The 13,845-nt window shown below is 40.2% G+C and overlaps 2 protein-coding genes across 4 annotated transcripts in view; both read right to left on the bottom strand.

Annotated features, from left to right (window-relative positions):
• Positions 1-80: 80 nt before the first annotated feature.
• fhl5 (four and a half LIM domains 5) lies at positions 81-3,714 on the bottom strand. 2 transcript variants are annotated; one of them, XM_061742979.1, is made up of 6 exons: positions 3,566-3,714; positions 3,178-3,404; positions 2,272-2,446; positions 1,112-1,281; positions 762-948; positions 81-679 (listed from the first exon to the last, which is right to left on the bottom strand). In XM_061742979.1, the coding sequence occupies exons 2-6, from the start codon at positions 3,337-3,339 to the stop codon at positions 528-530; spliced, it is 846 nt and encodes a 281-aa protein (XP_061598963.1). In that variant the 5' UTR covers positions 3,340-3,404; positions 3,566-3,714; the 3' UTR covers positions 81-527. The 2 variants fall into 2 exon arrangements, with proteins under 2 accessions (XP_061598963.1, XP_061598964.1); XM_061742980.1 differs by lacking the exon at positions 3,566-3,714 and having other exon boundaries at positions 3,178-3,563.
• A 6,266-nt stretch (positions 3,715-9,980) lies between these two features.
• The window catches only part of LOC133462457 (4-galactosyl-N-acetylglucosaminide 3-alpha-L-fucosyltransferase 9-like), a 6,858-nt gene continuing 2,993 nt past the window's right edge, over positions 9,981-13,845 (bottom strand). For both annotated transcript variants that reach the window (XM_061743710.1, XM_061743709.1), the window contains one exon: positions 9,981-13,845. This exon is cut by the window's right edge and continues 271 nt beyond it. In XM_061743710.1, coding sequence (XP_061599694.1) covers positions 13,026-13,845 — 820 coding nt within the window. In that variant the 3' untranslated portion in view covers positions 9,981-13,025.

The following is a 13,845-nucleotide window of genomic DNA, read 5'->3' as shown; positions in this document are numbered from 1 at the left end:
ATGCAGAGGCTTCTTCTGCTTTGCATTATTTGAGCACAATAAGACATATCAAGGTGAGAAACTGAAACTCTTTATTGGAGCAACCTTTCATGTTTAAAGCAAATTTCATGCACCGTATGCAGCTTCCTTTGTGAGCATTTAATTTCATCCGCTGCGAAAGCACAACAAACAGCTGCAGCAGTTATTATCAGCATCAAACATTTTGCCATTTATCTTCATAAAACTTATCGGCCGTGAATTGTCTTAAAAGCAGCATCTATTTTATCCTTGCAAAAACCAATTTCTTTCTTTAAAGAAGCATTGTTCAGCAATAGATAGAATTATTTCAAAACTTTAATTGATGAAAGTATCACCACTTTGGCGAGTAAAGTATTGTGGGTATGTGAGGGAGTAGTTAAGAGTGATTTGTAACACCATATTATTATATCATATTTGTTCTAGGCACAGTGACAGGAAATATTCATGGGTGCACAAATATCAGAACGTGAGCTGCTGTTGTTGAGTGTGGTTGTCCGTCCACAACCTCATCACTTCTCCCTCCCGCAGTCGGTGCACAAAATGTTGTCGCGCTGGGTGAGAAAGCCACGTCCCACCAGTGACACGGAGCACTGCATGCAGGTGAAGCACTCACTGTGCCACTGGCGCTCCTCAAAGGAGATGTATTTGGCACCTGCAAGACCTGCAGAAAAATGACGTATATCAACATATCTGCAAAAACTGCATTTGTGACAGATTGAATAGACGAAGGAGGAAGGGCTCACTAGTTATGGCCTTGGTACAGCCCACACACTTCTTTGCATACAGGTTGCTGAAGCACTCAAGACAGTAGGGGTAGTTTTCCCTGGAGGTGAAGCGCTGGCCCGATAGCTGCTTTCTACAGCTAATGCAGAGGAAACATTCACGGTGCCACGGCTTATCTTGGTAGGTCACTCCACCCGTTGTAATAGACTGAGATATAACCAGGAAAGACCAGTAGTGAGAAATAAAAATGATAGACACATATCTTCTCTCGCACTCAATCTCTCTCTCTGTCTGGTAGTAACAATACACTGCTACAATTTTGATTTATTGCAGTGACCATTACATGTTAACCTCACAGCTGTAACTCTACCTTCTTACAGGCACAGCACTGGTATGCAAACTGCTTCTCAAAGCAGGGCACGCAAAAGTAGCCGGCATCTTTGGGGATGAAGGACTTGGTTCCTATTGGCTGGTGACAGCGATGGCACAGGAAGCAGGTCTCATGCCAGCTGTTCCCCTTGTATTCCATTTTGCGAGAACCTGGCACACAGGATAGAAGCAGCTTAGTTAGCATATGGTACCTTGACGACAGAAAAACACAATCCCCAAAATAGTCCCAGTTTGCCTCTGAGGAAGGGACAGCACAGTCCGGATAGAATTGGCTTCTTTGAAATGCTTATATTTTACTATATGACTAAACAAAGCTCATAATAAAGGGTGATCATGCTTTTCAAGTTCACATTTTTATGACCATATTCTAACTCAAAGTCACAATTGTAGGTTTATGCTGGCGGTTTATTACCCGTCCTACCTTTGAAATGATCACTTTATAACCCAACTACTGCCATTGATGTAGATGTTCAAAATCAAGGTTCACCCCCCTCCATTTTGCTATTGATTTTATTTTTTAAAAGAAAACAAACAACCAAAAAGTGCAGTCCTCTTCTATAGATGCATTTAATTTATCCATCTATGCCTGTCGTTTGGGGTTATCTCCTTTTCTTTTGTGGCAGAACTCCTTTGTGGAGATGTGGGGAAAACTTCCTGTTCCAAGTTTTCTGATGAAACCTGGCTCAGGTTTTTCAAAAAGGGCCAAGTGTGATGCCATGACAAAAAAAATGTATTGTGTGCAAAGGTAGAGCTCATAAAAGACCTACAAAGTTACAATTCCCAAAGTCCACAGATAAGCAAAGTATATTCAGTTCCTAAATCTACTAATCCTGAGATGTTGGAGACGCTTTGTCGACAGTCATGCCAACCGTGTTGGGGCGGGGTCTGCAGACAGGTTGCCATGTCCACCTACAACTTTAAGTGCAGGAGGCAGAGCACTCAGAGGAAATTTATGAAATAAAAATGATGATTTGATTCCGAAATCTTCTTGCTTTAAGCTGGGCAACGGCGCTAACAATGCCGCCATGCAGCCACATGAGTGTATCGTTGAAGTATTTAAACCAAAATATACAATTTTTTCCACAATCTGTAGCCACATATACATTTACATTTCCTGATCATTTCAGCATGCATTTGTACCTGGCATGATGGTTTTCTTGCAGGAGCCACACTTGGAGGAATAACCGTGTGCGTAGCACTCAGTACAGAGCATCAAATCCTCTTTAGCAGCAAAGGCCTTTTCTACCAGAGACCGGCTGCACTCTGCACATTTGAAGCACTGCTCATGCCAGTGGTGATCCTTATAGGATAGATCCTGTAAAGATTCAACATATTATTTTTCGTAAAAATTATATACCGTATTTTCTGGACTATAAGCCGCTACTTTCTTCATAGGTTTTGAACCATGCGGCTTATACAAAGGTGCGGCTATTCTGTGGATTTTTCTTCCACCGCTCGGGGCGCTCTAACCGAAATTAGAATCAAAACTAAGACAAAATAAATGCAAAGAAGAATACTCTACTTCTTCTTTAGCAGATAAAAGTAGAAGCAGATTTCAAACAGATAAATAGATGAATAAATACTGGTTATTTTCTCTTGGTTCTGTCCCGTTTTAATCAGCAAAATTGCTGCCGTGTTAAAAGACACTGTTAGGAAAGGATCTATTTAGGTACAAACATGTACATCATTTACAGTTCAAAATCCTTCTGTACATGTAGTAAATATCTAATCTAACAACATAAATATCTGCGGCATGCATATCTTTTTTTTCAAATAGAGCGGATGCGGCTTGTATATCTTTTTTTTATTATTTTTCTAAAAATAGAGCGGGTGCGGCTTATATGCAGGTGCGGCTTATAGTCCAGAAAATACGGTATATATATATTTTGTTACATTCACCATTTATGAATTTAAACCTCAAAGTGCAATGCTAAAATTATGATATTTTTTAAAGTGTATAATCTTTGGGCCATGATATTATGACGTCACTCTTGCTGTCTATTTTATGCAAAAGCCATTATCTTCAGAGTATCACTGTTTCCTTACCTTGGAGTTGCACCCAATAGGTGAAGAGCAGCTCTCACAGCAATTAGAAAATAGGTTCTCATAGCACTTTGTGCAGTACTGCGTGTCTTCCTTCATTATGTACTTCTTTCCCAGCAGAGAATCTTTGCAGTAATGGCAGTCAAAGCGCTCACTTGCTGACATTATTGTTGCTTTTTTGCTTTTTTTTTTTTTTTATCTGTAGGTCAAAAACAGCAGGAGGAGGAAAGCTGGACGGCAAGGAAAAAATAAGTGAGAAGGAAAAAAAACAATGAAAAAGTCAAAACACAATTCTCTTTTATTTTACCCTCTCTCATCATGAAAGTAAAGAGATCAAACAAAACATCCCCTTCTTTTCAGAAGGAAAGTGCTGCTTTAAAGAAGCCTGTACCTCAGTCGATGTGGGCTAAGAATGCAGTCGGGGTCTGCAGCGTGTGAGCGGTCCAGACGCAGGGATGAGGCAGGGATGAAAGCGGCCCAGGCAGGATTATGGGGTATCCACTGAGGGGCTCTTCTATAAATACAGGCTCTCTTATTAGTGGTAATCTCTGGAGAGAATGGAGATGCTCCGCTACATCATTCTGCACCTTTTATGGGAGCTCATGTAGCACACATCACCAAGAACTGATTTAACAATTATTGATGGTTTAAAAGATAAATAAAAAGAAAGGCACAAAGAAACGAAAAATAAAGATTATTGCAGAAACTCTTTTATCAACAATTCAACAATTTTAGTTCTCAAACATCAAATCCCAGCCGCATAAATGTTTGGACACAGCAGAGAGAGTGAACCATTTGGATGCCATGACGGGCTTGGACACACTTGTGGCTTTTGTCAGTGCCTGCTACACACACACAAGCCCAGCAGATGGATTACGGGACGTAAGTGCCAACAACTTCATGATTGCCAGGTACTGAATTATTACCAGGATCTCTTACCAGGAAGGAGAGAACTCTGGCATTACCTCAGAAAGGGGAAGTTGAAGCGTTACGTGTGTGTGTTTTAACCTACTCTCAGGAAAATAAAAGCAGAGGAGCACAAACAGCAATTTAAATCTTTATATTCTTACAAATAGTAGTGCTCCCATAGCTTTAAAATCAGTATGCTACTTTAGATGTGTGTCGCCTTTAACTCAATCTCCAATACCAATCTTTAGGAATTTAAAAAGCTTGTCTGAAATAAATCCACTTTTTCTTTGTCTAAATGCTCGGACTCGTCTTTGACTGACAGTTGGCTAATTACGTTTGTGTCTTAGTGCATCTGCCCATATCAGTTGTCCAAAAGGATTAAGGGGAGCAAACATCTTCATAAAAATAGCCTGGGAAGACCACCAGCCCGGCCCACAGGCCTAATCCCTCACATACAAGCACAGGAAGGTCAGGGAGAATAATGAGGCCGGCGGGAACTGTGCGTACATGTAGAGTAATTCTCTTCTCTCTGCATTCATGTAGTTGCAGTCATTTTAAAGAAACACACGTCTAGAACTGCACTCGTGTAATAATCCATTGTTGCATCAACCAGTGATGGAGTGCCATGGATCTTGGTGTTTTGTGAAAGGACCGTCAGCACCTACGGTACATGACATCAGATTCAAGTAACATTTCAAAGAGGTAAAAAAAAAGAAAGAAGAAGAACCAGCAAATTTCCATAAATGTGCAAAAGGGGTTTAAATTTGGGAGTCAAATTGTGAATATGGCACTATTCCGTGAGTTTCCATTAGGGAAAAGTTAAAATGCTGATGCAATGCAGTGCACACATAACAAGTATTTTGGAGTTTATCATTGATAACTGATAACTGATGCCATGAGCTTTGCTCAGTCAAATTTCGCTTAGCATATCTGAGCACTAGCTAACTGTACCCTAAACAATTTGTGTTTGTTAAACTCCACCAAAGTTTAGTTTAGTTTAGTTGTTGGATTCAAGTGGCTTCCATTTTAACCGAGATTATCCTGAAATAATATTTTTATTCTGCTATATTTAAGATACTACAAATTTCCAATAATTCCCATTAGGGCTGGGCGATATATCGAGATTTTAATATATATCGATATATTTTCAAACACGATATGGTACGAGACAATATCGTTTATATCGATTTAAAAAAAAAATATATATATATATATATATATTTTTTTTTTTACATTTTTTTTTTTTTATTATTATGATATAGCTTATTTTGTGACAAATTGACTTGAATGTTTTATTTGAGATTTGCACAAATGTTTTGTTATTTGCACAACTGTCAACCTCAGTGGAAAAGTCTGCCTGTTACTGTCTACATTGTATTAATTGCACAGGGTATTTTAATTTAATTGTTATGCAGGAAAGGGATATTTGTTTTATTTTATTCAAGAAGAATTTTTATTCTATATATGCAGGCAGTTTATTTTTATTTCATTTGTTTTATACATTTTGATATTGTGCAGACCTCTGTTAATAAAGGTACCTGTGTGACATTTGGCTCGAGGCTTTGTATTAAAACTGACTGTTTTTTTAAGGGTTTGCCTCAGAAAAAAATGAAGCTAACAGAGATGCTATGCTATAATGCTTTGGGGGAAACCCCAATTAAGGCACAGAAAAAATATCGATATATATCGAGTATCGCCATTCAGCTAGAAAATATCGAGATATGACTTTTGGTCCATATCGCCCAGCCCTAATTCCCATATTATTTGTTCGGATTTTCCCAAATGCTGTTTCCAAGTAGCTGGAGTCACCCTCTGCTCCAGATCACATTACCAATGTATTAATGAAAAATTAATTTCCCCCTCCTGATGTCCAGATGAGTGACTGATAATCACTCTGTCATGTAGACCATAAATAAACTCCAACCAACTGCATAACTGTGTTCAATGCCTCCTCTAATCTTTGCTGCCACATTGCGACACGTCTGTCATCACGTGACATCCAGGCGGTGGCCTATATTCTCCGTCAAACAAAAACTATTATCTTTTAGACTGTGTTGGCATATGAACGTCATGAAAAATGAATCGCACGTCAGCAAAGCAGATTACCATGGATTGAGTTTAATGTGTGTTAATCTACACTGGTGCTGTCTGTAATTTTACAACACAGCCAGGATTTGCAGCGGGTGGATAACAGGTGCTGATCTTTGTCTTTTTGGATTATTAACTTTGACAGCAGGCAGTGCCGATTCTTTTGGGCCAAAAGATTGCTGATATTGCATATTCTTCTTTTCCCCTGCATAATCCTCGGAAGTCGACCAGCGAACAGCTGCCAGCGGACTTTGTATGCAGTCTGTCGGGGCCTCAACAACTAGACCTTTATTTGACCTGTGCCGGGACATCATCTTAGCTTAATGTAACAGGGCTTTACAATGAGGTGTCAGCAGTTGTTGCCCCCCCCTCACACCACCCCCACCACCCAATCAGATGATCTCTGCGGAGAAGAGAAGCATTTATTTTGGTGGCTCCTTCGAGGTGACTTGTTGTAGGCCAAGGCAGATCAAAACGACGTAGTTGCAGCTCTCCCAAGAACAAAAGCCTTGTTACACCAAAGCTGACAGCTGGTCGGCATGGCGATGACAGCATAAGTGGGAGCCATTAGATTGGGATGAGGGGCAGCTCTAGTGGTTAATAGGAGGACTCACACAAACCTGTCCTTCTGCAGGCCTCTGTGTTTGTCCACGATGGGAAGAGCTCACTTTCAACACAGCACTTTCAACTGAACAGGATAGCCACACAGGAGATTGCAGGGGGGCAAAGAGACACAATCATCTCAGTCTATAATCTCACAAAACCTTAAACCCCTTCAGGGAGGCCTTGTCAGTGCCTGGGTAATGCCTCAGCTAACTATACTTCCCACTTCCCACCGGCTCTCAGCAAAAGGAGTCGTGGTATGAGCGGGCGACAAGACTCGTCACATAGCCAGACACAGGATCTCCCCTCCTGAAGAATAGAGGGGTTTGTCTACTGCAAGGTACGTGCATCCCAATAAAAATGCTGGGGCCTTTTTCAGAAGAACAGGTTGATGATTTTAACAGTTTAGAATGAGATTTAGCATTATCAGTCCAATGCAATATGAAAAAAGGGAATTATTTTTGGATCTGGTATGTTGTGACCCTTTTCAAATTTGGAATAATCTTCTGATCCACTACTGTTTATATAGAAACATTGGTATGGTAACGAAGTTGTGCTGTTAATAATGCCTTGCATCCTTTTTAACCACAGAGAGCTGTTGTGTTTTGCGCTTTGACAAGAAAATGAACAACTCCCCACACACCCCTGTGAACTTTCCTGTTAATGCCCAACTGACAGCGACGGATTATATGCTATGCCTTTGATCCCGGCAACAGACATGCTCACACTTACTCACACACTTTGACCTGCACCGCTGAAAGGAGGCGCTTGACAAAGATGCGCCGTCTCTGAAAATACCAGAGTGCCATCGCGGATATGAGATAACAAACAACAGCCGCATGGATGAGGTTTATGCCCCACAACACTCACGTCTTTGTCTCTTCAATCACTTATCAAGGCTTTTGCACAGCTATTTATACTCCGGCTTTTATTTCATAGCGCTGTTGTATGGGCAGTGACTATGGAAATTATATTTGATATGCTCTGTAAGCAAGAACAAGGAAGAACACATTTCAGACAGAATCATGTATACAGAGTCAGCTCATTCGGTCGGAAAATCAGTTAGGTCCAGAAGTATTTGGACAATGATAGTTTTTTGATTTTAACTATAAACCAACACTCAGCAAACCCTCGGAAACGCACTGACTGCACATCAATCATAGTTAGGTTTGTTCACAGCTCCTTCTGCCGAACCCCGCCAAAATATCTGCAGAGCTGCCTTCAGACCTTTACAGCGGTATACACCATTTAATATAGTGACTCAACGTCAAAATCAAAAATGACCATCCCGTTTACCCGATGCTGGGTTCGTACAAACAGATATTTGCTTAGCGAAAGACGGTAGATTTATGAACACGGATAAGGAAGTGATAACGGCCAGCAATTGGCTTAGCCGACTACCAAAAAATTTGAAATAAATTCAATGCGTGACATAAACTCCTGGCGTGGTACAAACCAATCCCAGCAGTTTTTGAACAAGGCTGTAAATATAATTTCTTCTCTAAAGTGGGACAATTGAGATTGAGTTGCTTTTGCAGCCGCCCTCTATTGGTCAGTCGAGGAACTGCAAGTCCTGAACTGTTCACATCAAAGGGGGGAAAAAACAGGCTTCAAAACTGGTCTTCAGAAACCAATGGGTCACGTGACCAAATCCTTCATCCATTGTTATTAGGGTTGCCACCCGTCCCTTGAAATACGGAATTGTTAATTGGGAATTAAAAGTTGCGTTCCGTATTGAACCAATACGGACATATATTATGCTCTTATTTATTGATGTCATAATATACAGGTGAAGGTCGGAAAATTTGAATATATTGCAAAACTTTATTCGTAGTAAATTCAACTTAAGGCGAAACAAATGTATTATTTCCCACTACATTCAAAGTGAGTTATTTTAAGGCTTTATTTGTTATAATTTTGGTGATTATGGCTCACAGTTTATGAAAACCCCAAATAAAAAATCTAAAAAAAAAGAATATTTTATGAAATCAATAAACAATTCAATCATCAAAATTATAACAAATAAAGGTTTAACATATATTGCTTTGCATGTAATGAGATTATGTAATATATTAGTTTCACCTTTTCAGTTGAAGTATTGAAATAAATTAACTTTTACACTATATACACCATATATTACACCATACTTTTACCCAAACATAGCATAGGAGACTATTTCAGTTGCTAGTATGGTTGTCTGTCTGTACACTCATGCAAGTTCAATGCTATTAAAGCACTTTAAACTTGAAATCAAAGCATTCTGTTTTTTTCGCATAAAATAAATACATTTCTATGCAGTTTAGAAGTTTTGGGGATGTCCCTTTTTTTGGCGTCTGCGCTGCTGAAATCGGGGCGTCCCTTATTTCTATTTCTGAAAGGTGGCAACCCTAATTGTTATATACAGTCTATGGTTCTACCTAGCCCTAGTATTGTCCTTTTTCGTGAAATATAACCAAACTTTGGTGCGTTTCTGCTTCAACGCCTTATTGATAACATTTTGAGCCAAAATACGAAGCGTGTTCATGACCTCAACAATTGCGTCTGACGTTGGCAGCAGTGGTGGCGGAGCAATACAGGGCGCTAGGGCGCCGCCCCACCACTCACCATAAGAAAAAAATGCAAAATAAAATAAAATACTTCGCTTGTCAGGGTGCAGCTAAATTTGAATGCAGCTGGACTCACCACCGTCCTTGCTATGTTTACTGCCGTCGGTCACAAGGTGCGGCAGAGTGAGTTTGAGTTTGAGGGGGAGTTAGAGACGGACAACGGAGAAAAGCAAAATGGAAAAAGATAAATTAAATTCAGTGAAGTCACTTAAAACAACGGCATTTGAGAGAAGCTTGACGTAAAAAAGCTTGGACCTGATCAGCCAGACATCGCTATCAATCGACCATCGACTCGTCTTTCTCCAGAGAATCATGCAGCAGTTCAGACAACATACAAAATATCAGGGAAATTAATATGTGTGTTGTTTAATATTTCTGATATTGTGTTATTCCCTGTGATGCTTGAACTAAGCATTTCTTGTTATTTTACCTGGAAAGTAAAGCTTAAATTTTCTCCACTGGTCCTGTTCATGTTCCCTCCCTGCTTTCTGTGGAGAATAGTGTCAGTGTATCTCAGCTGGAAAAGAAACGGGCACACTGGGCCCAGGTGACCTTCAGAGGTGAGACAGAAGCTCAAGTTCCAGTTTTGTTTATTTGTCACATATAATTTCAAGTAATTACAGTGAAATTCTTATGTACCTTAGTTCAAATCAAACGATTAAAAAAAAATGAGTAAAAACGTAAAGAACATTCAAAAGCAATAGAAAAGGTAGAAATAGGTGCATACAGTGCAATAAACTGGGTGCAAGTACTAAGGAAAGAGTCAATGTTAAATGGCAAAATGGCAAAGTGTAGTAGTGCAAAGAGATGTACAGTATGTGTATGTTACGTGGAGTTCAACAGGCTGGTGGCCCGAGGAAAGAAACTCCTTCTAATCCTGTCTGCTTTGACCCTCAGCTGTTTGTACCGTCTCCCTGAAGGTAGCAAGGATAACAGTCCATTGTTTGGGTGGCTGGGGTTGCTGCTGATCTTCCTGGCTCTGGCCCTGCAGCAGTTGGAATAAATATCCTGCAGCAGTTGGAATAAATATCCTGCAGCAGTTGGAATAAATATCCTGCAGCAGTTGGAATAAATATCCTGCAGCAGTTGGAATAAATATCCTGCAGGTTTGGGAGGGTGGGCCTGATGGTCCTCTCAGCAGAGCGAACCACCCTCCTGAGAGCCAGCTGGTCCTTTTGGCGACGTTCCCCCTCCAGTTAGTGATGCTCCCACTCAGGACACTCTCTATAGTGCCAGTGTAGAAGTTCGTAAGTGCCCTGAGTGGGCGTTGGAAGTCCCTCAGTTAGGAAGTAAAGATGCTGGGGGCCTTTCTTCACCGAGGTGTTAATATGACAGGACCAGGAGGAGGTTCCCCTGGTTCCTGCCAAAGTCCACTATCAGCTCCACGAGATGTTTAATCTCAGTCTAGTAAGCAGACTCATCGTTGTTGGAGATGAGGCCCACTACGGCTGTGTCATAGAAGCTAAATGTGTGCTGTTGGTCTTTTACAATGTTTTTAATCGTAGTTGTGTATTGTGCAGAAAAGTACACACCTTAGAATAGACCATGTATAATATAATAGGCTACTTTTATAGAGGTGCTACGTTAATTTACACTTGCCCTTAAATGTAATGAACACATAATACATCAGATAATTTGTTTTTATATATTAATTCATAATACCAATGCCAAAGCTGACTTATACCTATTTCCATATTCTATTAAACTTATCCATTTGTGGAAATTTCAGAAAATCGAGTAGACAATTTCACATGTTGATCACACAAAAGCATATCTCATTTATTGCAATTGCAAGAGAGGAACTCTAAACAAAAATGGCGCTGTTCAGCAATCCAACCCGCATGGAGCTCAGTGTCATCACACCATTTAAAGAGACCACGATCCCTGAACAGTCACAGTTACGTGAAGTATACGGACAGTAAATTACATGCAGCATATTCATTTGGCACTGCATGGAGCATTACACCAGATTAATAACAAAATGCTTAATCTTAGGCCATGCACAAGACCGTTTCTCCTTCACCAAAAATCTGATCAGTGCACTGAACACACCATGGAAGTTTATCGTCTGCTGAACAAGAACAAGTTGAAAACTGAACTGGCCCTCATCTGCAGCAATGATGACTTCCAGAGCTTTGTAGCTCAAGAGCTACAAAAAATAAAACACTGCAAATCATCATTATAATGCTGTTATTGTTAAATGTATTTATTCAAATACACTGATGTGAAACTTTACTACATTATTTGCTTGCTTTTTAGTATATGTCTGGTATTCCACCCGTAGCTAGATTGTCCCCCCCTCTCTCTCTTTGAAATTCCCTACTCATGATAACTTCATCTATGATAGCACAAAGTGCCTAAAGTCACAGGGCTTCACACAAATCTCTATTGCATTTTGGCTCAGCCATCTCAGCAAGATCATATACATAGGGTTAGAACCTCAGAAAAAAAAATGAAATGAAAAAAAAATCCCAAAATGATTAATAATGGAAGGAAAAACAAAAAACATAAAAAAATTCGGACTAACTTTGTTAGTTAATGATTTTTTTTTCATTGCCCAGACACCAGAATATGAAAATATAAATATAAGAGAAAAAAAAACTTTTAAAGGCACTTTCATTTCCTTTTACATTTATTTGTCTATGTACTGTTTATGTTTTAAAATATGTCTACAGTATTTCCATGAATTATGGAAGCGTAATGCATTCACTTGGAAAAAAAAAAAAAGCTTTGCTTTTCGGCGTAATTTTTTCCGCCCTGCTTTTATGAATAATTGTTTCTGTTTTTTGAGGTATTTTTTTCCACCATGTTTTAAATATAATTTCTTCTATTTTTCCAGGTAATGTTTTCCGCCCATACGCCTTCGAAGGCGATTCCGTCTCCTCAGCTGCACACCTTGCAGATCCAATATTTTCAGCAGTCTCCTGATCGTCTCTTGGGCCACCTCAAAGCCAGCCGGAATGCATTCATCATCTTGTATCCATGGATCAGATATGTTCAACTGCTCCTGGAGAAACATTGTTATGTAGAGGAGATCTGAAATGGCTTTCCGTCTGAACAACGGCATAGTCCTTAGGTTTCTGCATAAAGTCGACAAACTAATGGTAATACCATCTATATGGCTTAGAGACAGGACTATCTCCCAGTGTCTTAAACCCAGATTAAAGGAAAACTTGATAAAACTAAACAAGTTGGTCATGTTGGCTTCCATTAAAGGGGGGGGGTGTCACGCAAAAACAGAGCTTTTTCTTTTTTTTTCCCAAGTGAATGCTATACGCATACAGCATGAGTGCTACCTCTGATGATCTTGATGCACACATATAAGGAGATGACTTTTGCCCGTCATTATTTGTCCTTTGAGAACATATGTCGTGTTTTCCCAGACTTTCAATGGTTCAAACTGTCTTCAACCCTCATATTCCAGTTTTCAGGGCATCTAGCTGTCATTTTAAGATGTGCAAAATTAATCAAAGGACAAATTCTTTAAATTCTTTAAAAGAGCATTCACATTCCAGAGATTGCCTCAGTTAAATCCAGCATTACTTAAAATCCTTCTCTTATTTGCTTGTCTTGCTCTCGAGCAGCCACTTTTTTTTATGTCTGTTTTGTATTTCATGAAGAGGTGACAAGGTAAAAGAAGGAAATCTAGCCCCAGTACCACTTGTCAAGGCCTTTGAATACCTGGTACTCTGAGTGCCTTTTTAGATAATCACAAGCCTTGCACGTGTGCTCGGCCCAGAACTGGACTGTCTTTGCTCTAAAGTGCCGCCGCCACTTGAAGTACTTGAGATACATTTCCTCGTTCTTGTCCAGCTGCAGCAGGTACTCGGCCAGCTCTTTGGCTGAAGCAAAGTCATTTATGTGGATAAAAGCATCTCCTGGAACAAAGTTCTCATAGTTCTTCCTCGGTGGGCCGAGAACCACCGGCACTGTGCCCACAGAGAGCGGGTTGTACAGTTTCTCAGTGATGTAATCCTTGTGGATCGAGTTCTCGAAGGACAAATAAAACTTACAGCTTCTTATTGTCGGAAGGAAGTCTTGATCAGAAAGACGGTGATTAAAGGCGTTTCCATATGTGTGGATCTCAATGTGATTTTTAAGTTCATTATAGTATTTCACCCTCACATGGTTTGGGTCCCAGTTGCTCACAATCCAGCAGACCAGCTTGTCTTTGCTCGGTGGTACAAAGTCCTCCTTGGTCTTCGCTGCTAAAATGGATCCATAAGGAACGTTAATATCAGCATCCCGACGGTAATTGAGAGTCAAATTGAATAGGTTCTCGACCCCAGGATGTGTCCATGAATGGGTCGGTGACTCCAGGTTCATCCATATCCACTTCTGGAATGGCGGTCGCTCGAGCTTCGGCAGGTTGGACAAGTCGCCGCTGACGTCCCGGTAATGGATGAGCAGCCCATCTGACTGATTGTAGAATGTTCTGTCTGCTGTGATGAAGCAGCCCTCGATG

This window comes from Cololabis saira, chromosome 16 (genome assembly GCF_033807715.1).
Source record: "Cololabis saira isolate AMF1-May2022 chromosome 16, fColSai1.1, whole genome shotgun sequence".
In the NCBI taxonomy this organism is placed as follows: domain Eukaryota; kingdom Metazoa; phylum Chordata; class Actinopteri; order Beloniformes; family Belonidae; genus Cololabis; species Cololabis saira.
This window is presented reverse-complemented; position numbering and strand designations above follow the sequence as displayed.

What these genes read in the sequence shown, in the direction of transcription:
- fhl5 (XM_061742979.1), bottom strand. Translation starts at nt 3,339, where the DNA reads ATGTCAGCAAGTGAGCGCTTTGACTGCCATTACTGCAAAGATTCTCTG. An exon ending in CAAGAAAACCATCATGCCAG is followed by an intron (nt 1,282 to 2,271) that starts GTACAAATGCAT and finishes CCTGTGTGCCAG; the next exon opens with GTTCTCGCAAAATGGAATAC. An exon ending in CTGTACCAAGGCCATAACTA is followed by an intron (nt 680 to 761) that starts GTGAGCCCTTCC and finishes ATTTTTCTGCAG; the next exon opens with GTCTTGCAGGTGCCAAATAC.